This window comes from Exophiala bonariae, assembly GCF_035927105.1.
Source record: "Exophiala bonariae strain CCFEE 5792 chromosome Unknown scaffold_7, whole genome shotgun sequence".
Lineage (NCBI taxonomy): Eukaryota > Fungi > Ascomycota > Eurotiomycetes > Chaetothyriales > Herpotrichiellaceae > Exophiala > Exophiala bonariae.
Window position 1 is genome coordinate 406,691 of NW_027042482.1, and position 21,405 is coordinate 428,095.

The 21,405-nt window shown below is 50.7% G+C and overlaps 7 protein-coding genes across 7 annotated transcripts; 2 read left to right on the top strand and 5 right to left on the bottom strand.

Annotated features, from left to right (window-relative positions):
• Positions 1 to 175: 175 nt before the first annotated feature.
• LTR84_012165 (uncharacterized protein) lies at positions 176 to 665 on the bottom strand (the record flags this gene model as incomplete). The annotated part of the gene is made up of 2 exons (XM_064855689.1): positions 176 to 408; positions 554 to 665. 2 exons carry the CDS (start codon positions 663 to 665, stop codon positions 176 to 178), a joined length of 345 nt encoding a protein of 114 aa, XP_064708349.1.
• A 509-nt stretch (positions 666 to 1,174) lies between these two features.
• On the bottom strand, positions 1,175 to 3,916 carry LTR84_012166 (uncharacterized protein; the record flags this gene model as incomplete). Its single annotated transcript, XM_064855690.1, has 1 exon — positions 1,175 to 3,916. The coding sequence occupies one exon, from the start codon at positions 3,914 to 3,916 to the stop codon at positions 1,175 to 1,177; it is 2,742 nt and encodes a 913-aa protein (XP_064708350.1).
• A 1,584-nt stretch (positions 3,917 to 5,500) lies between these two features.
• On the bottom strand, positions 5,501 to 8,187 carry LTR84_012167 (uncharacterized protein; the record flags this gene model as incomplete). Its single annotated transcript, XM_064855691.1, has 5 exons — positions 5,501 to 6,115; positions 6,162 to 6,543; positions 6,596 to 7,210; positions 7,266 to 7,977; positions 8,034 to 8,187. 5 exons carry the CDS (start codon positions 8,185 to 8,187, stop codon positions 5,501 to 5,503), a joined length of 2,478 nt encoding a protein of 825 aa, XP_064708351.1.
• Positions 8,188 to 11,613: 3,426 nt separating this feature from the next.
• On the top strand, positions 11,614 to 12,500 carry LTR84_012168 (uncharacterized protein; the record flags this gene model as incomplete). Its single annotated transcript, XM_064855692.1, has 2 exons — positions 11,614 to 11,878; positions 11,944 to 12,500. The coding sequence occupies 2 exons, from the start codon at positions 11,614 to 11,616 to the stop codon at positions 12,498 to 12,500; spliced, it is 822 nt and encodes a 273-aa protein (XP_064708352.1).
• Positions 12,501 to 13,152: 652 nt separating this feature from the next.
• On the bottom strand, positions 13,153 to 15,972 carry LTR84_012169 (uncharacterized protein; the record flags this gene model as incomplete). Its single annotated transcript, XM_064855693.1, has 2 exons — positions 13,153 to 13,254; positions 13,345 to 15,972. 2 exons carry the CDS (start codon positions 15,970 to 15,972, stop codon positions 13,153 to 13,155), a joined length of 2,730 nt encoding a protein of 909 aa, XP_064708353.1.
• Positions 15,973 to 16,491: 519 nt separating this feature from the next.
• Positions 16,492 to 19,140, bottom strand: LTR84_012170 (uncharacterized protein; the record flags this gene model as incomplete). The annotated part of the gene is made up of 3 exons (XM_064855694.1): positions 16,492 to 17,039; positions 17,099 to 18,868; positions 18,921 to 19,140. 3 exons carry the CDS (start codon positions 19,138 to 19,140, stop codon positions 16,492 to 16,494), a joined length of 2,538 nt encoding a protein of 845 aa, XP_064708354.1.
• A 417-nt stretch (positions 19,141 to 19,557) lies between these two features.
• On the top strand, positions 19,558 to 20,238 carry LTR84_012171 (uncharacterized protein; the record flags this gene model as incomplete). Its single annotated transcript, XM_064855695.1, has 1 exon — positions 19,558 to 20,238. One exon carries the CDS (start codon positions 19,558 to 19,560, stop codon positions 20,236 to 20,238), a length of 681 nt encoding a protein of 226 aa, XP_064708355.1.
• Positions 20,239 to 21,405: the final 1,167 nt, after the last annotated feature.

Sequence of the window (21,405 nt, forward strand, 5' to 3'; positions counted from 1 at the left end):
CATTCCGAGCAATCGCCCTGAGCTCAACTGAATAGACATCGCCTGGCTTGCCCGCCATTCACTGCTCCTTAAACTCCCTCATGACACGACCCTTCTCCAGTCCTTTACGGCTGGACCAAGGACATCGGAAAACCGTCATACCCTTATGCCCCGCAACAATGCATATGGTCTTGACCTATAGAGTGCCGTATCCTTGATGCCCACCACTCTGCACGCGATCAGAGTACACGCCCGGCGCAGCCTCGCCGGTCAGTTGGCCATGTCTGGCGCGATCGCGGCGGTCAAAGTAGACATATTCGACGTAGAAGGCGTGGATGTGGCCCGGGATATATCCGAGCAGCGTCAACGCGATGTTGACGAATAGGTCTGCGCCGCAACCGGCCACGAGGAAGACACCGACCGGGGGAACTGTGAGGGGTAAAGCAGAAGTGATTAGCAGAACGTTCTTTTTTTCTTTCGAGTTTCGATGGTTGTTTTGTCTCTATTCCTCTCTAAAGACTGGGCAGGTAGGTGGTGGGGAGTTCATAAGTGCTTGTGCGCAGCTGTGAGGCACCGGCCGCCCAGCTGGTGGCGGTCGTGGTTGTCGCTGTGAGGGTTTCTTGGAGCCACTTACGCAGGATGGTTATGAGGATGATGAGTAGTGCGGGTGCCGCGCCGTCCGACATCTTGATTATTGTTTATTGAAAGCCTTGGTTCGGTTGCAATATGGAGAGGGTTGAAATGTATGTTCAGACAGGCGCTTGTAATAATAGATGGTGGTAGAACGAGGTTATGGATGGCAGGCAGGCAGACGAGAATAGAACCATTTAAAGTCTTGCGCGTTTCACGTTATCTCGTGCCAAGTTTCAATTCCGGTGATGTCATATGTGGCGGGTGATGTGGTGTGTGGCTGTGTGTGGCGCAATTTTGCCATTCAGCATGTGGCATTCAGGTTTTGGTTGATGATCGACAAGAGAATAGATTCAACAGAACGATGCTAAAGTTGCCAATAAATCATTTTCCCACTTCTATTAATTCGCTTAAGATACGGACTACTCGTACATCCAACTCCTCGCCTGAGCAGCGAGCAGCGAGCAAGGTACATAGAACTATCCAACGGCAACATAGACAAATCCAACGATATGGAAAGCCGTATGGGTGGAATATTCTCGGCTGCTCTATCAGGCATAGTGTCTCAGGCCAAAAGCTCACTTACACCTCTCCTAGGCACTCGGTCCAACAAATTCGTTAATTCATCATCCGTTTCCTTCATGGCATAGTCTCGTATTGACATCCCAGACACATGATCTCGTAATGTTGGATCAGCCCCGGCCTCGAGAAGAACCTGCACGGTCCTCAAGCGTCCAACGCTGCGCTTCCGTCGCTCAAAAAGGTCACTGATGTCAATCTTCATGATGGCATGCATTAATGCGGTCTTCCCAAACCGGTCTCGAGAATCCAGATCTGGCGTTACTTCCAATAGCATTTCGACCAGTTCTGCATCACACCTCCGCGCGGCGTCGTGGATCAAACAGTTGCCGTACCATGTCTGTGGAAACGTTGACGGAAGGGGGAAGACCAATAATTGTTTGACGATATCGTAGTGGCCTTTTCGGCACGCCACCATCAACGGAGTCAAACCTTCTCCATCTCTGACATCTGTCATGATACCGGGGATCGCGAGTAGTAGACTAGTTATGGTGGAGTAGCCTCGTTCTACTGCCTGTTGTAGTGGTGTAAAAGCCCCTTTTGGGCTTTCGGCAGTATAGCCTGCTTGGTATGCAACGGCATTAACATCAACCCCTTGCTTGATCAGAAGATTTACCTCCTCCGGATGTTCTTCTTTAAGCTCACAAAAGTAGTGAATGGCGCCGTAGCCTCGGCCCGTGCTTGCTAGACCGCCTCCAAGGCCTTTGCGGATATTCTTCTCGATCTCTGCTTTTCGAACGATCATGACATGCGATTGATAAGTGTTCAGGAAAGCCATGGCAACTTTGACGGCTTTATCATACTTTCTTTCCAGGCATAATTGAGAGACAGCGAGGAAAGTCGGCTCGATAGATCTACTCGAGCTCGACCTTTCTAGCCTGGCAATAGATGGTGGTGTCATATAATCATCGTCGTTGATCGAAAGACTTCTTCCATGTGTCGAAGTTTCCGAGGGCGAACTCAATCCTCGGACTCCTTCAGCGCGGCCGCCAAAAACATCGGCATCCGATGGGTCGTTCAAAGTTGTAGACCGCGAAATGGACAATCGGTGGAGGTCGGTAATTGGTGGCGATTGTGCAAGACTGGATTGGGATGATTTTCCGAAATGTCGAAGCCTTTGCGCAAAACTTGACCTACTGTTTCTGTTCATTGGCATGGATGAGATCTGTTGAGGTGAAACTGTGATTGGTGCCGATCGTGGAATATCCTGTGGAATCATGACCTGTACTGGGCTAGTAGTGATCTGTGGCTTTTGTTCAGGGGCCAGAAAGATTTCATATCCTTCGGCTTCCTCTTCATCGCCTTGGGCACGATAGACATCTATGACCAGTTGAACTGATTCGATCGTTTTCTCGTCAGCCGCACCAAGCTCTTTCCTGCGATCGGTGAATGCCTTCAACGCATGTTCTTCGGCGGAATCATGATCTGATTTCATAAGGAAGACCTGTGCCAGCATATGACTGGCAGCCAACGCTTGCAGCTTGTCTGGAGCATTGGATGCCGCATTCTTGTAATCGGTATGTGATTTTCCCTTGGAGTCACTAGGGAAGACATCACTTCGCATTTCGGCGACAGGTTCAAGCAGAGCGATAGCTTCGTCAAGTTTATCCTGCTTGAGACAGGTTTCGGCAAGTAGCAAGATGACTTCGGCGGGTTGGAGCGATATTCTTCCCTCGAAGTCATGACTCTCCATGAGCGCAAGCGCTTTACGGAAATGCGTCTCGGCTCCGGAGTGATTGTTTTGCTCAACTCTATCCTGACCCAGCTTCAAGTGTCTCTTGGTTCGCAGGAACTCGACCTCCAAGTCGTCTTCGGTGCTTGCTGTATTGGTCACGTCGACCAGAGGCGTTACGGCAGGTCTTCTTCTTCCATTCGCAAAGTCTTCATTTGCGGATGGTGAGCAGATCCATCCTGCGACTCTAGCTCTGTGCTCGCTAGGCAACGGATCATCTGGGATCGATTGCCGCCGAGGTTCGAGTAATGCGCCATGATCCAAAGGCTGAGATATTGTGCTTAATGAGGATCGGGTGCTTGCCGCAGCGGAGGCTGTTGACAGGAATTTCTTAGCAAACGCTATATACGTGTCCATGCCTTCATTCCCGGCCAGAGACTCTGATTCGGCAGCAACAACCGTGGAGCCACCCAGGGTCTGAGAACGAGCTGGCACAGTCAAGGATCGGACAAGCTCTCTCATTGTTCTCTCAAGTGACACAAGCTTCGTGTCTAGGGCTGATTGACTTTCGACCGTCATACCCCTCTGTTCGAGTTGAAGCATGACGCAGACCATCTGAATCGGAAGGGAAAGGGCAGAATTGAAGAACTGAATCCGCTGACGGAGTCGGGAGAGCTCACCCGATGCCAACGATTCCTGTAGCTGGGTTTTGACACGCCGACCAAATCCTGAGGTCCTGGCTATGTTGGTCAGAACGTCGTTCACTCTTCGCATAGTTCGCTTGGAATCGTTGAGCGCCTCTTTGATCTGTGTCCAGAGATGCGCACCATCCGAGGTCTGATTGGCCACACGAGCAGCCTCCGCCATTAATGGCGAGCTCAAACTTCGCTCCAGTCCTTCGTAAGTGGCCTGAAGGGCAGCGACCTCGTCACAAAAGGACGATATGCGAGCATCAACAGTCCGAACGTCTCCAACCCATTTGATGATAGTCACCGTGCATTGTGCACAGGCGCCAGCTATCTGGAGGGCGCCTGCCGTCAAAGAGAAAGGATCCATCGATGGATGCTGTTGCCATGGAAGACGCAAGAGCCTACTGAATGGTTTGACGGGATCCACAAGGAACAATCAAGCGAGGATTGGGATCATTATCTTGCAGAGTCCTAACTAGCTAGACGCAGATGAAGAGGAGAATCGGAAGAGACCGTCGAGCTTAATGTCGACCAGAAGATCCCCCGATGCTCACCTCTAGTGACTCAAGAATCGCAGATCATTCCCTTGAGGTCCGAACCAGGCTCTCGAGCCTCACTTTGTCCTTTGCCGGTGGCAGTGCAAATAGAGATGAGATGGGCAAGATGTTGATAGGCTCCCCCATCTACCATGGGGTTTAACGGGGAAGCAAAGAAGCGTGATTGGGGACATGATCACACTCGCTTTGGGGGCCAAAATCACTTCCGTACCACGTGCACTTCGGGGCGCTCCAGGCATCACGTGCCGCTCGGAAGTAGCTCGTCTGTCCCAGCAAAAACTGGTGGAGCTTGATGGTGCCTAGAATCTCCAACTCCGGGTCTGATTCGATTCTAATTAGGTGCCATCATCGAAAGGGGCTGGTTTGGATCCTCTGTCAAGCACCTCGGTTGAAAGGCTGGCCTGCTGAGCCTTTTAGGCATCGCCCAGAACTGGTTTTCTGGGAGCGAGGAGATGCTCCAAAATTCCAGGCTATCGTAATTTCGTAAATGATAATGTGACAGGCAGTGGAGATGGATCGTTAGGCATCTGCATCACATGCGTGATCGTTCGGGTAAACCCCAATCAAAGCCCTCCCCCCCTTCACAAGCTCGCATTATTATTGGGAGACAAAGGATGATATTCGAAGTCTCGATTTTTCCCGACTCATCGTATCCGTATGTCATTAGTGACACTTTCCGCCCATCCCCGTCTGCGATTTACCGGTGAGTGACTTGCAGAGGTCTGCCGGCCCGGACAGGCTCAGCCCCCCTTTGATCTTCCACATGCTTCAAATTAGCGACGAGTGACGGACCAGTGTGGAACGCGAACTAACTAGTTAAAGTTGCCGATAGAAGGCCACGTAGAATGTTCGATTAGGGCTGGGCAGCGCTAACCGAGTAATCGAGTCCATGCCCATGTCTGATCCTTGAGGCCTTGAGATCAACTTCTCCCGCCGGGTGTAACCTGGGGCATTGCACACATGATCTTTCTGCCTCATTCAGGGGTTACCTTGTCTGCAAAAGAAGGGCCGATTCAAACGCTTATTACGAAGTAGGTATTCAGGTGAGTCAATTTTTGGAACTGGGTAATTCCCCTGCACAAACAGTCCGAAGTAAATTGATCTGAAAAAGTGGGCTATTATTCATTACTCGTATGTACCTGGGAAGTGGGAGCCTATGACGCTCAGGCGCTAGGATGGACCCGCTGTTCAGTGCCCTTTGAATATTTTTGCTACAGAAGCGGGCATGCTTTCAGACCAACAGTCGTATCAACCAAGTTCCTTTCGTCGTGATCGTTCTTCATCTAATTCGTTAATCATCTTTCCTGTAGCCCTAGAATAACTTCATTGCTGTGCTCGCCTGGAAAATCGCGATTTCATCGCCACCAAAACTCGTGGCATTGTAAAACGAAGCGCTATTGACCGTGATTATTGCCAAAGAACGCTCTTGCCTCTTCTGGTGAAAGCCCATAGGGTGTTGGAGGTTGCACCGTAGGCTCTTGCCTGGACCCTGCTTGATCAAATCTCATGTCCGCCGGAAAGGACCACGGGTGTAGGTTAGCATGAGAGTGATCCGTTTCGCTTTCTCCATAGTTTATCCTGATAGATTGTGCTGGGCCAGTTTGATATGGGAATGTAACCGTGCTCAGGTGTAGATCCGCTGTTGTATTCAAGGTGGCTGTTGACCGGCTCCATGCCGGGTTCTGTTCGCCGTACGCTCCGTATTGTGACTGGTAGAACGGAGACGTGGGAGGGTTGATGCTTGCTGCTCCAGCTGGGTTGTCGTATGACTGGGACCGATAGACAAACTGTCGACTGTTGCTTGTCTGCATCGGTAGTCTTTGTGCCATGTGGACTGCTCTGCCATCAACCCACTGTGAGTCTGTAATGTTTCCATATTGTTCTGGGGTTTGCTGTAATTTCTGGTGCTCATCACTGGCAGGTGTTTTGGTTTGACAGAGAGGTTTCACTCCGTGGGACAGCTTGTCGATATCAAGATCGACAAAGTTTGATTGCTTTGCAATCAGCGCCTTAGTCATGTGAGCAACATATGGGCAACGCAGCAGACCTACTGACCTTCAGGGCTACCAGGAACTTTCGAGACCCAGTGTGTTGGCAACAGGTGCCATGTAATAGTCGAATGCCTCGTTCCGCTTCTTTCTGTATAGCCATATACTCCCGATTCCCATGTTGGGTTGCAAGAAAATAGATCAAGGCAACGATGGAGAGAAATAATATGTATGTGGAGTGCCATGCAGCTGGCTCTAGAAATCCTTGGGAAAACATTTCCTCGGATCGAATAATCGTGAAGCGTGAGATCTTGACGCACGATGTTGCACATTTTAGGAGTCGAGGATCCGGTGGGTTTTCGTCTTTTGTCTTCGTCAAATAGTGTAAGTATGGTCGGTAGAGGATTATGTGTCCAACATTATGAACCATCTCCATTTCATAGAGAATGCTACAACTGTTTAGTGGAGTTAGATGTCTAGGGACACTCAAAAAGAGCTTACCTGCTCATGTTTTCTTGTCCCTCGGATGACCCAAAGACATCAACAAGCCCTTCTCGCCAACTCCTGAACTCCTCTTTCATCCCGTCGATGAAGTTATCATTGATAGCGAATTTTTTGGCGAAATCAATTTCATCCACCTCCTCATCGGTCTTTGGATAGAAATGTTTAAGCATTTTCCGCATGGTCATCAGGAGTTCGAGAAAATGAGCGGAAGCAGCAGCCGATCGCCGACTGAATATCGAAGTGAAACCACCAGTCTCCTCATCTGTATAGTCTTGGCAGGAAGTACTGGGCTTGAACTGATCGACGTACGTAAGATCAAGCATCATAGGTAGTCCGAGAAGGATACTGCTATAAATGTCGAGTTTGACCACGATCCAGAATACCCGTATCTTTATTTCTCTAGAGAGAGATGTTAAGCCGCTGCAAGACGATTGCGAGTGCAAACCCATCCGCAAAGAGGCAGACACTGCGAGTCCGATCAAGGTGTGAGCCGTGGCGACTCTACACGTGGATATCAGGAATAGAGCGAGATTTATTATGGTCTGCAAACCTAAAATGTCTCGACATCGGTTGAGTTCTGTCATCCGGTGCGCTTTGGAAAAGTGATTGTGGCTAGAAAGGGGGCGTGTCAGTAAGACATGAAGCACAGGCGGTGGGGTCCACTTACGCTTGATCTAGTGATGCTTTGCAACCATACCTTTGATGCATGTCGTGTTTGTAGAGGTATCCAATTGCTATGACCGAATGGAACAAGGGCAGGAAGTCGCGATCCAATTCTCCAAAGGCCAACGGATCAAGGCCATAGATTCGGTCTACCTGTAATCGGAAAGTCGGCTCGTGCAAGAACTGGAACAGAGGTAAAGCGTTTTTGAAATAAGCCTCCAGAAGCTCCAAAGCTGTTCGCCGTGCTGGCAATATTTCTGGAGGCGATAAATGATCTTGGATGGCCTGCTTTTCCCACAAAGGCGAGTCAAACAACTCTGATATTGCAGACTGCGGAGATTCCAGGCAGATGTTTCCGATAGGTGGAACATCTGGAGAAAAGAGTTGCTGAGTTTTCTGCAGGAATGCAAAGGAGGAGCCGCCCCCATAATAAGTTGCGGACTTTTGATTGAGCAGTAAATGTCCTCTGCCGTCCATCAGACTTTCCAAGTGCTCACCAGTGCTTTCATCAGTAGCGCCTGTCGTATCGGATACTGAAGAAGGAGATCCTGGTGGAGAATCAAAAACATTACTTATATCGGCAGCTGATATTGTGGTTGGGTTTTGCGCTCGAAGCTTTGCGATCAGAGATTTCGCTCTTCGCAATCGATCTTCTAAGATCTTGGTCCGGGGTGCACCCGCCACCTTTTGGCCTTTAGTGGAGGTAAATGTGCAATCTATTGAAGATTTGTAAACTTTGCATTGATGTTGGGGGTTCAAGAGTGGCACTCACGTCGTTCGAAGTCCTCACAAGGCTCGCACGGTTGTCTGCCATTACACCGGATTTTGCGCAGACGACATTCATTGCATGCGCGACTGACTCTGGAATACCGCCTTCGCTTAGAGGGCCCAGGTGAGCCAGGCTGGCTATCGTAGTCCTCTTGCATGGTCGATCCGATGATCTAGGAGGCGGGAGTCTCTCAGTTGTGCACTTGCAGATGAGAAACGCGCTGTTAAATTGCTGGGTGGAGATACCAAGCTTATATATCTCCACAGAAGACGTTTGTGGCATGGTATGCCGGTCCATAATAAAGGGAAGCAAGTACCTTGACTTACCAGGCTCATCACAGTGACTCTAGAGGCGCGGTCATGCAAGTCACGTAGGAGGTTGGCGAATCAAAAGGTCTGCGACGAGTTGCTCCAGATTGAGCACACCACACAACATTGTCAACACTGACAGAGCAGTCAGGGATATAACATCGCTGAGGGATCGATTCTTGCGTTGGGCTTTTTGCCGTCGGGTATTGCAAAAGACGAGAGGGGATATGGTCAAGCTGAAGTGGTAAAAACCCATCCAAGGCACAGAACATATTTTGATACGAAGGAGCAGCTCGTGCTATGGCCCTTGACGGTGCACCTTTATTAATCCAGAAGTCAACAGGCAAGGGGCCCTGGATCCACGCTAGTGAGGACTCGAATGGTTGCGCTGGGAATCTGATGTCAAGGTGGATCGATGCTAAGAACTATGCGGCAGCGGCTTCATCCTAGGGACGTTGATGGTGAACTATGATTTCAATGGCATTCGTGTTATCTCGGTAGCACCATGGAGCACTGGCATTGACGAAAGACTCGGTCTCCACAGCCTCCTTAGGTCCGGTGTAGTAGAAGGACTCAGCCTTTCAGAGGAGGATACCAGGGAATCGGAACAGATGGAGATCCCGACAGACAGTGGGTGCCATCCGTAACGAGGAACCCTGTTGGTAGGTAAATGGTGGGCCCGCCACGTGCTCCCCGTATTTTCTGCAAGCCACGCGCGCATGAGGGCCTGAGTGGGCAGATGTGTTCAGGACCATGCCAAACATGTCGGAAGTCACAGCTTTGAGGGACAGAGATTTTTTTTCCTCTCACAGTGCAGTGCAGCGTCTCTGGTCGGGCATCGCCGAAGATCAGGCCACACCAGCTCGACAGGGAGAAGGATGGGCATACAAACGAAGGGCTCTGGGAATTGTCTTAAGCGAAGGGCTTAATACAAAGGAGGATATGTCAAAAGTCGCAAGAGCCATTGCGGCCTCCAGTCAAAACACAACACCAGGAGCCGGTGTGTGGAAATCAAACTCGGGCTCAGACTCGGACCTCAATAGGAATTTCCGGTCGTAATACCGAGTATGCCAGTCTTTCAGAACCTCATGTGGCTGCTTTCGATTGACATCAGAAAGGTTGGCACCTACCCAGATAGGAAGGAATGCTTCAATGGCGGATGCCGTGACGAGCATGAAGATATGCAGGTTGTTGGAGTCAAATTGATGAATAGCCGTGAAGGGACTTGCGGGATGGTGGTGCCGCGGAAGTCAAAAAACTTCGAGATTGATGCAAAATCTAGAACAGTTTGTGCGTTTAACCGAACTGTCAAGACGGAGGTTTTGGAGCCACTTACACCAGTCTTAGGCACCTCCAGGCTCCAGATGCCGGGGGCGTGGGATCCAATGTGGTAACCGTGAACATCTTGAGACTGTTGGGTATTCAGCGACCTTCTGGCCAGCGCCCCTGGCTTACTAGTTAGAAGGCCCCTGGCCCCTGGCCCGAGAGCCCGAGGGCCCCCTTTTGGAAGGCCCAGAGATAGGTCTCCAGGGAGGTCGAAGCCCCCAAGTCCTGCAGACTGTGGGCTGGGGGTGCAGGCCGCAGGCCACAGGCTGCAGCACTGCATCTCTCCCTGAAACACAAACAAATAGAGACCATGTTTCCACACCACGTTGGACCCAGTGACAAACCGTGACAATCTCAAGCTCGAACTTTGAACACGAAGTGGTGCTGACACATCGCAAAAAACATCCGATGGAGCTACAGTTCTACGATGCATCATCCAAAGTTCGATACCCTAGCGCTAATTCCCTCCCCCCTTGGCTCAAGGCTTAAGGCTCAAGGCTCGAGATTCAAGATGCAAGATGCAAGACTCGAGACCCAAGCTGTCGGTTCCGCTCCACTTGTCACCGGAATTCGTTAAGAAGGTTCCACATGGCGTTCTCGTGTGGGATTAATCCCACATGACGGCTATTGATGACAATGAACCATGCAACAAGGACCGTTCGTTGGTTGTGGTTCCACAGATAGCACACCTCACAGCTTCACAACTTCAATGCTACCTCAACCTCAAAATATGGAGTTGCAACAAGCCTAATTGAGTTAGATATTCCCTCCTCAGCTTCACGCAGGTACGAAGTCGCGAGAAAGCACAGTCAAAGAATCGTGGCTCAGACGTCAGTGGGAGAAGTCTAATCTCAACCGCTTTCTTCTTTGGGGTGTGTCCAACTTCCAAGGCGAAATTTACGCAGAAACAAACACACCTCCAGTCAGGCGGTCAAGCATTCTGTGGTCGGCCCAAGTCTACCAACCGGAACAATACCTAGGTCCGGACAGTCCTTCACACTACAAAGCACCTCGACGTCATCAGATCAACCCTTTCCTGGCCAATTCAATCTTGCGTTCAGCCTCGCCGGTCTTGAAGCCCCCTTTGCTCGCACACACTGCAATCCCATCTGCGAGTTCAACTTTGTCCTCCACATCAGGATGTGGACATGGACAGTGATGTGGGAAATGCACACACGCCAGGGTGTCGGCACAAAGGTAATTGCTACATGTCGCTGCATGAACAGTCAGCCAATTTTCATTTCCTGAGAGCTACGAGTGAAACTGCCCCGACATTTCCCTTAGAAGGTCAAAGCCAAGAGCCGGGTAGTATATCCGACGGATAGAAAGGCTAGCCTTGGTGGATATGACTCGCTCGCTTCAATATGACAAAAGCACGAGTCCAGAAAACCATTCATGGACTCGGTAACACGAGAGGATTTGCAGTGGTATGGTTGGGGTCGCATCTGGACAAACTTACCACTTTCCCAATTTTGGCGATACCAATTAGAATCACTCGGCACGTTTTGCTTCTCCTGTTGTTGCTGTTGTTGCTGGCCCCCTTGGAAGAATTGTTCGAAGAATTGAAACTGAGCAGATACGACCCCCAGGAAGAGGAGGGTTGCAGTGAGAACAAGCCTCATCTTGAAGACAGATAGTATATGGCGTCGGTAGATTGTAGCAAAGGTGATTTTCCGACTTAAGATCGGACAAAATCGGATGATATGGCAGTTATGTTCTGCTGGAATGGTAAATGTGGAAAGTTGTCAAGATCACCCTGACAATACTAATGAGAACCCTCCGTCCATATCCACGCTATGCGCCACCGTATCACGACCACCTGACAGAACTGCGCTTCGGGGAGAATCCACCAGCCCACCGTAAAATTATCAAAGTTCAATCCCCAATTGTAGTTGACGTGAATCTCATGTGTGAACAGACACACCACATAATAACGGTCCAGATCGACAATGCTGCAGCCTCGACTTTCCCGGGCACACACGGCCTTGGAGAGCCCGTTGACAGCTCTGGCCTCGTCCTTGAATGCCCTCAGCCTCTGCTCCAGACATAGCCACCTCCAACCCCTTGCGGCGACAACCAGCTTCATCAGATATGCCTCGCACGCAGCACAGGGACGAGCCAATGGGCCCGGAGACTCCGCAGGTCGACGACTGGGTGCGAAAAAGACGGCCTCAGAATACGTCGTACCAGGAAACATCATCTTCAAGCAACGAGGTAAGTTCATGCAAACTGCGCCGCCGCTGTGGGATTCATTTCTCACAAAAAACCCCCAACAAAAGGCACACTATGGCACCCCGGCGACAACGTCGGCATAGGCAAAGACCACACCATCTACGCCCTGGAAAGTGGCTACGTGAGATACTACCGCGACCCGCGCCGCCACCCGAAACGACGCTACATCGGCGTCGCGCTGGAGAAAGAAGGAGCGGGCTCACAGCTCCCCGCGCCGATTAACGCTCCAACTCGCCGCCGACTGAACATGTACGCCTCACCGATCCCCACACCCGAAACTAGCAGCAGCAGCAGCAACAGCAGCAGTGCATCCTTCCTCGAATCCCACCTCAGCGCGAACAGCAAAGGCACAACCAGCCGTCCACCACCACTGCCATTCATGCGGGCAGGCACGAACCGTGAATCCAACGTCTCAATCGGTTACGCGGCGGAGAGGAAGGGCATCAAGGTCGTGCCGTTCGATCGCAGAGACCGATGGTCCGCGTGGCAGAAGCGGAGCGCCCGGATCGAGCTCGCCGAGGTGTCCAAGGTGGCGAAGAACACCAAGAAGAACAAAGGCAAGAAGTCCAACAAGGGCGCCAAGATCGGTGGCAAGAAGCGGTGATGACATTGATGGTTGGTGGCGGTGCTGGTGCTGGTGCTGGACTCCCGACTGCGATCGTCGAGGAGCTATGTACATGTTGTATTCACCGTATGTATAAATTCAATACCATGTGTTGCATTATGGGGCAATCACATCAGCTGAGCGTTTTTGGAGATTTGTATCCATCGTGGAGCTGATAACCTATCGAGAAAATCACCTCATGCATTATGTGATCCGCAAGGCTCTCGTGTTTGTTCCGAACTCAATCCATCTCAGTGCACATGATCGTCTGATTCCGCTTTCCACAAACCCCAATCGCAGTTCCTAGTTCGCATGAGCAGAAGCTCGCTACATGGTAATCTGACTATATGCCATCGTAGGCGGTCCGGTGTCTCCAGTGCTCAGTATCGGCATAGACACACGTTCATCAAGGTTTCCACAAATCAAACACCAAAGCTATCAGGGGGCAGGAGGCGACATCCCATACATTGGGGAAAAAACATGGCGGCGACGCCCATCCCAAATGTCATGTAATTCTATCAAGAAATCGAGTTGCATAAGCTGGCCTTGTCTTCGCTTCATATCGTATTGGGCAAACTTGAACCGTCCAAGCCCTACTCGTGGAGCATTATCGCCTCGAGGATCAGAGCCCACGTGAAAGGACACAGCCATGCTACAATCCATTCTCAGCCTTGAATTTATCCCAAGCATCGTTCAGCGCGCTGAACACCGCACCCGCAATCATGCGCTGCTCGGTCGTCGCATCGGTCGGAATCTGCACAATTCGGAAGTTGTTCGTCAGTAACAAAATCTAATGAACCCCACACCATATTGAACTACAGAAACAGAACCCAAATATACGTACCTTATCCGGATGCACCTTGGCAATCCCCTTCATATACTGGACCTTGACCTTCCCAGGTAGGACCAAGTCGGCCAGCGAGATTTTCTTCCACCCGCTGCCGGGCCACAGCGCGTTCTCGAGACTTGCCAGCAAGGCACGTAGGTTGGCTTCTTTGCCGCCTTTCCACGCCTGAATGCGTGCGTCCACGCTGTCACCTAGTTGGAAGCGTTCGTCGTCCGCCTTGTCGGCTGCTGCGTTCGCGGCACGTAACTTCGACACTGCGGCGGCTTGAGCCTGCGCGGATGCCTTTTGTGCGGCGGCTGCAGCGCGGTTGTTTGCTGTTGAGGACGGGCCGGCGGTTGGTTGGCGTGGTTTGGGCGCTGATGATGAGGGTGTCAGGCGTGTGGCTGCCGCGCTGGGCCTGGATGCTTTCTCGGCTCGGGCGCGTCCTTGGATGGCTGTTGCACCGCCGTGGCCGCCTTCGACGGCCTCGCGCCACACGGACGCCGCATCCGACCATTTCTCCATTTGCTCGAGGGCTTCGGCTTTGCGCATCAACGCTTTGCCGTAGTACTCGCGCATGGGTTTTGGAGCATCGCCATTGCTGAAGTCGATGGTTTCGGACTCGCCTTTCGAGATACCGATCACGGCGATCGCTTTGTCGGCGTCGGAGATGGCGTTCTTGGGCTCGCCTACTTTCAAGGCTGTTAAGGAGCGATTTGTCAGGAGAACGATGATCAGCGGATGCGTGTCGGGTAGGTGCGTTATGGATGTTCCGTAGGATTGGTGCGCTGAGGAGTAGTCGCCGCGTTTGAAGTGCTCGTTCCCTTTCTCCCGGTGGGAGTGGACTGCCTTGAGGGTTATGGCAGATAAAGTAGGGATGTTGCGTTGTGGGGCTGGTGGTCTCACAGGTGTTTCTGTCCGTCTCGCGGTTTGGGGTTGTGGCTGTTGTGAGCTCGATACTGGAGTAGACCTCGGTGGTGGTGGTGTAGACTTGTCTTTAAACCCGCCATCTAGTAAGTCGCCCTCTGGTGCCGCTGGCGGTGGTGCAGGAGCCTGTGCCTGAGGTTTTCGTCGTCGCGCCGAACTGACATATGCTTGTGCCGCTTGTTCTTCGGCTGCATGTCTGCTTAAGGTAGACCGTTGATTTAGCGGCGGTGATTGGGTTTGTTGCCGGAGAAAAGCAGGTTGTTGCGTCTGACTTGGTTCTCGCAGTCGAGACGGAATTGCTGGTGAGTGGTCACGAGAATGATCTGGTGTTAACTCCGATCCAACTCTTGCTTGAGGAGTCGATCTGCTTGCTCTTGGAGGGGGCGTGGGTCGGGAGGATTCAAGCATCATAGCCTCATCCGTCGCTTGTGGTGCTTTGTTTGTCTCCGCGGGCCTGTGCCGAAGTCGCATATGTGCATACTCGTCCTCAAATTGATGTGTTTGCGTAGGTTGAGGACGAGCAGTCTGTCTTTCAGCCTCTTTCATCCATTTGGGTGTACCACCACTAGCCTCACCATCAGAGTTGAATTCTTGGACCGCTTGTTGTACACGTTTCGTGCTTTGCTTCCAGAACGAACCGGCGGTTTTGAGGAAGGTGCTCCCTAATTCAGAGGCCATCTGCTCGAAATCCTTTTCCTGGCCCCGAGTTTGGTCACGTTCTCGAGAGCGGGTCTGTTCTTCTTCCACTGGCCGTCGCCGAGATGGTTGTGACCGGGCATCTTGGTGGCTGCTCCCTCTTTCTCCCCGATCGCGAGGCTCTTCCTGCCGATTTGCATTTCTAGATCGAGATTTTGCTTGTGCTTCGGAATGTGCTTGGTTTAATAGATAACCAACAGCAGCTTGGACATCCACGCCAGATTCTGTTGTCTCCAGTGCTTGTTTGGCCTTATCAGCAGGAAATCCCATGTCGACTAGTTCGGCCACTGCCTTGTCCTGGGGGTGGCCACTTGTAGGCTCTTCTCTTACTGGCCTGCGTGGGGAGGATGGTTTCGGTCGTGCAGACGCCGGCTTCCCAAGAAGTCCCAGGACATCATCGTCGTCATCAACGGTCGTCGTCGCTTCCACCTTATCTGTCCGCCGACCAGAGAATGCTGATAGCTCAAATGGGTCGTCGTCCTCCACATTGTTTTGTGTTGCTGCTTCGGGCGGCGGAACTACAGCTTGTGCCTTTGTCACTGCTACAGGCTTGTTGAAGGCGGCGAACAAGTCATCCTCCTCATCATTGACTCCGTTCCCCCTCGAAGGATTGACACTGGATTGTGCTTGACGTTCAGGAGCCGGAGTGCCTCTACCGCTTCCTAGATTGTTCCAAAACTGCTCATCTCCTCCAGCATATTGATTTTGTAATTTCTGAGCATTTTCCTGTTGTTTTTTGAGTTTTGAGTCGAGCAATCTCTTCTGCTGCTCCTGTAAAGACAGATTCTTGTTTGCATTGCTGGAACTATTGAACCCGACGAGATTCGCGAAGCTGTCGTTCGCAGGTGTGGCCGGTTTCGAGGGCGGTTGGCTGGAGGGTTGGTTGAGTGGAGAGGCACGTCCCGAAGTAGGAGGGGTCGGCTTTAGAGATGAGAAGGCTGAATAGTTCGAGGTCAACGGCGCTGGTTTGTGAGCGTTGGTGGCAGGGGTCGAAGTCCACTTCAACCCCGCTATATCGTCCATGGTTGTGGTCGGGTGGGGGGTATCAATGTACTGTCATTCCGGCATGATTGCAGTAACAACGACAAGGGTATTCAGAATTGTTAAAGAAGCGTAGAAGGTAATGGCCTGATCGCAAGACTGTTTGCTCCCCGATTCATTGAATCGTGAACGTTGACCGTGGCGCCACAGTCACTAAGCCACATTGTGGCGTCAGGAGTCATTCAGTTGGATTCATTCAGCCTCGTCAATTTATCTCAGCCTTGGTCGCTCAGAACTTATTCGTCTGTAAAAAGAGATGACTTGGCCATACAGTGTAGATCAAGCGCCTGAAACGAGTGAGCCATCAAGAGCATGTATGTCAGGATAGTAGAGAATCACAATCACAGGCCAGGGGTGGTATTGTATGTCCATTATATTGGTTGTCACCAGCCTCGAATTCACATGAAGATTGAGCAGAAAATCCACCACATCTTTATCCTGTACTATTGGTCATGTTCGTATACGTTGTTACACTCCTATATGTTGAGCCTGGCTCTTTTCTCAGAACTTTTCCGCCAGTATTTTCTTGAATCGCCCAGCTTGAGTCTCATACTTTTCGACCTTTGCATGACTAGCCGCGGCTTTGTCCAAGCACCACTTTATCCTGGGTTTCAATTCACTAGGTGTCCCAGGGTATTCTCCCAGTGTCTTCAGTTCGAGTTCATATTTATCCACGTTCTTGTTCTCAATGCCAATCAACTGAGTCAGAATGGCGAGGTCAAGACGTGCCTTCAGGACCTCATCTTCGGTGAGGTATTCGAAAGCGGCCTGGAAAACCGGTTTGCCAGGTTTAATACCGTATGGCCGGCCGTTCTGAGAGGAGATGGAAATCAATTCCGCCTGCTCCAGGGTTTGGAGGACAACCTCTCCATCCTTAAATATATCATTGAGGAGGAGCTCATTGTAACGTAGAGTCTCATTGGCAGCCAGTTCTCTAACAAGATACCAGGCTTGCTGCGGCGTCCATTTACGGTTTGCCACGTCGACATCAAGCAGGTACATCTTAAGGATCTCAGATGCCGATTGTTCAATAATCTGGCGAACAGCTTCTGATTTTGTTGTTAGTACTAAATCCAAGAGGAGCATTGCTTTGGACGAGAAAACTTACTGCCTGGTGATTCGCCCGCCTTGATCCTACGAGCGAGAAACTCTAGATCTGTGAGTCGACCTCCTAAGACTTGAATGACTCCATCAAGCTCATCCAAATCACTCCTCATCCGCGATTCTGTGACTTTAGACTCCTCCTCATCGTCTTCAGAATCGCGGGTAATTTGATTGATGACCAATTTCTTAGCCACTTCAGGTGTGCAATCGCTCAAGGCAATTTGACGGAAAACTCGGTCTGGTAAAGCCTTGCCAAGTGATTTGGAAAAGGAGACATCTGTGGTCAAGAATATCACATGTGCGATATTTTGAGTGGTTAATGTGGCGGCCCATTCTCCTAATTTGTCGTAGACCATGTTGACAGCCCCTTCATTGCTCTTGTGTAAGAAATTGTCGATAATAACGACTGGCCGAGCATCTGGATGTGCTTCAAGCCATTCGTCATCGGACATGTTCATGTCTTTGTCGTCATTCTTTCGTGGGGCCAAAGCGATCTGCTTGAGAGCGGCGGTAGTATTACTCCAGATCTTGGCCAGTTGTGAGTCGAGGGTTTCAGAAAAGCCAGTCTTGGTGCCGATGGTACCCATAGCCGCCAAGTCCACCATACTGCTGATGCTGTTCATCCATGAGAAGACTGGCTTGTAGCCCACTTGATCAGCAGCGGCTGCAATAGTATTGCTATCGCCACGTGCTTCCTGTACCTTTTTACAATCGATGATCAGTTTATTGGGCCGATCTTTCAACGCTTGATCCATGACCAGCTCTTTCTTTCCCGCACCTCGAGGGCCTTGCACAACAATAAAGGTGTCGGCGGTTTCAATCAACCATGTCTGTAATTGTTGGATAGCTTCATGCCGATCTTCCCATATTATCCTCAAGTTGTCATCGTTCTCTGACTGCTTTCTAAACCGGATAATATCGTAACCTCGAGAAAGCTGACTCTTGATGTACCTGTACAAAGCCTGGTCCTCTAAATGCAAGCCATGAGTGATGTGCATGCGGATGAAAAATGTTCTGATAGGATCAAAGACAGTGACCGAAGTAGCGGTCAAAAGTGCCACGAGAATGGGGAGGACAATTCTTGGATGGTTACTGATCCAATCCCAGAACCAGCCCTTCTTCCGCTTGGACTCATAGCTTAGTCTCAAAAGAGTCCCAGCTTTACCACCCCCTTCTTCAGTGGGGACTGTGAAGCCGTGCATACAATTCTTGGCCATGGTGGCAAAGCGAATTCTTGTATAATCGACGTAGGCAAATTTGGGAAGAACCTTGGAGTCGGAAGGCTGAGGAATAATCTCTGAAATTTTGCCGTATCTGCGGAACAATGAGTAGAGGGTCTCCTGGGTTAATTCTGCAGCAGAGGATTCGGGAGTTGTGGGCATAAACTCGACTCTGATTCTCGCGCAAGGCACACGGTACAAGTCTTCGATCCAGGGTTTTCCTTGAACCAAAAAGGCACGAACTGTGCGCAGAGGATTGAACCAGGGTGTGATAGGTTTTTCTTTCATATATTCCTTTAATGTGTTCTCCAGCTCCTGTGCGGTGATTGCTCCATCATGGGAGAATTTGACAAATGCACCACCCTCGCGAAGTCTTGGAAGAACCTCGAGTACTTTAAGAGGCATCTGGTCGGGCAGGGCGCGCTTGATGATACTTGAGGTGTCGGCAAGGGCGAGGCCAGGCTGGTTGACCTTTTGGAGGGATGTTGCGAGGAACTTGTCGGGGTTGAGATATGGGATTAGATTCAGCCATTGCAGCTTGAGCGGAAAGACGTCTGGGGAATCATGATTAGCGAATGATATTGACCAAAGGGAGAGTATGCATACTGTCAAAGAAGAAGATACCCTCGTTTGGCTTAGTGTCGATATGACCCGTTTCGTCCTCGCCAGCTTCGTTGGTGGCCTTTCTCCTGCCAGTGGGTAACGTGCCTAGGGCAGGCCGAGGACGAAAGCCATTTGCAGTGTAGAAATATTGCTTTCTCGGATTTGTTGCCCGAGCTAAGGGAGGACGCGCCCAAGCCGATCGAAGGGTTCTAGAGCCGATCATGTTATCGCTTCGATATTGGGCGAGTTGGTAGTGGCGACCGTCCTAGAGCATGACTGTCGAGAATATATGCGACGACATATCTAGCGACGAGAGATCGGCCTCAATCTGCGGCAAAGTGAATGGGTTGAGCAGTAGAGACCTACTGTTGTCTCATGACCACAAAATAAAGAGCAACCGCTTATGACGTCGAAGCATCTGCATTTGAGATACGCGACCACCTTGTACCATCGTACTTCGTATAATTTGTGGCTGAATCGGAAAAACCTCGTCTCCAAATTACCCCGAATGTGGCTGAACCTGACACGTGAAATTTATTATTTCGACGACATCTGGAAGTACGTGAATTACCTCAGGCGTTCAAAGTAGACATTCATACAACACAATTTTTTCCCCTACCCACCTCATCTCGCGCGAGCTATGGGATGGTTCTGGGATTCCAAGCCAGCAACTCCTGCTGCTGCTAGTCCGCTTGACGCAACAGCCCCCGAACCATCAGTGCTTGCGACAACTCCCTCACCTTCCCAACTCCCAGAGCTTGCCGAACAAGGGAAAAGCGACGCATCATTTCGCGACCTCCTAAAGGAATTCTATGCCGAGGAGTTGCGCAGTCAAGAGCAAAAATATAAAACAAAGGAGGGCCAGTCAAAGGCGTCTATTGATTATGAACCCGTGGACATCTCACCAGATTCACTCTACCCGACATCAATGTCATGTCGATCAGCCTTTGACTATGCCATGTTCTGCCAGAGCTTTGGAGGGCAATTTGTTAATGTATATCGATATGGTGAATTTAGGAGTTGCTCCAATCATTGGAACGACTTCTGGCTGTGTATGAGAACGAGGAACATACCGGAGAGGGAACGGGCTCGACAGATCCGGGAACATTATCAGAAAAAGATCATTAAATACAAAACTGGGCCAAGCAGTGAAGATGTCTGGGAAGTCAGAGATGTACCTGTTCAAGATTCGATGCAGGGAAATCTCGAAGAACTGGAGGCCCGGATAGAAGAATGGAAAAAGGCCAATCCTTCGGCACCAGATCCATGGAAACAAGCAAAGACGTTTCGTACCGACCAGGATGAGACTGTTGTACAGTGATATCGGCCAACTTCTTTCATGGTGTCTGATCCGGCAGTCGGAAATTGCTCCTGTATTATTGATGTGGTGCGTTTGGGGAGGAAATCCGGCAAGTCTTGTCTGAATCCACGCGAGAACAGGAAGGCGCAACAGGAAGGTGCAATGTGTGCGCGACAGTAAGGAAGTCGCAATCAACGGCAGTTCACGGCAAAGTCCAAAGGCAGTCGTCGGGGCTCTTCATACATACAGCCTTTCTCAGCTCGCCCTTCTGCGCCTTCGTCGTCTTCTCTTCTACATCATTCCTCATCTCCACTCCCACCTTCCTCTGTCAGGCCAGCAGTCATGGATACTTCAACTCATGACTCGTTAGCAAAGTCCTCCCTCCCAAATCCTCCCCAGCCTACATTCGACCAAGTCAAACACCTCCTCTCGCGGGCCGCCGAGCTCAAGCTGGAAGCAACCCATCTCAAGAATCGAGTTGACAAACTGAACGATCAAGCAGACGTCCTTCACACTACCGCCACTTTTCTTCAAGCAATTGCAGACGGAGACATGAATCTCATTTGGCCACACATTTGACCGCGCCACCCTGGCTTTTCAGCGTTGGTGTCAGCTTCCAGACGACCCAATCAAATGAGACAACGTTCACCTCTGGACGGAGTATTCTCAGCTAGACACTAAAGTTCGGGAGAATCAAGCCACTTCAGAAGATGTCAACACCTTCCTTGAGAGGGTTCAGTTCGCATCTACTGGGAACCGCATCTCAAACCCGAACACCTCTGACTCAGAAGATACCGAGAATCCACACGACAATACCAATCGCCGACTTCGATCAACTAGTCCACTAATCCGCAGACGCAGACAGTCATTCTCTCCCGATGAGGATAGCCCCATGACCAAGCGCACTCGACGGCCGAAGTTGCAATGGGCGCGACCACTCGTAAAGAAATGACAAATCGCTGGTCTACTCCGATCAACCAACGGCTGGCCGATCCTACTCATATGAATTCATAGGGACTGGAGAATCTTATTGCAACCATGCCGGCGATTGTTGAGACTAAGGCAATGGGAACATTCTGTCGCGATGAAGTGGTGAAGTGAGAACGCTCATGCAGGATAGGCAGACACGTCAGCCGTCAATCCTATTATCAGACATCCAAGTTCAAACAGCTTTTGATGATTTGACTG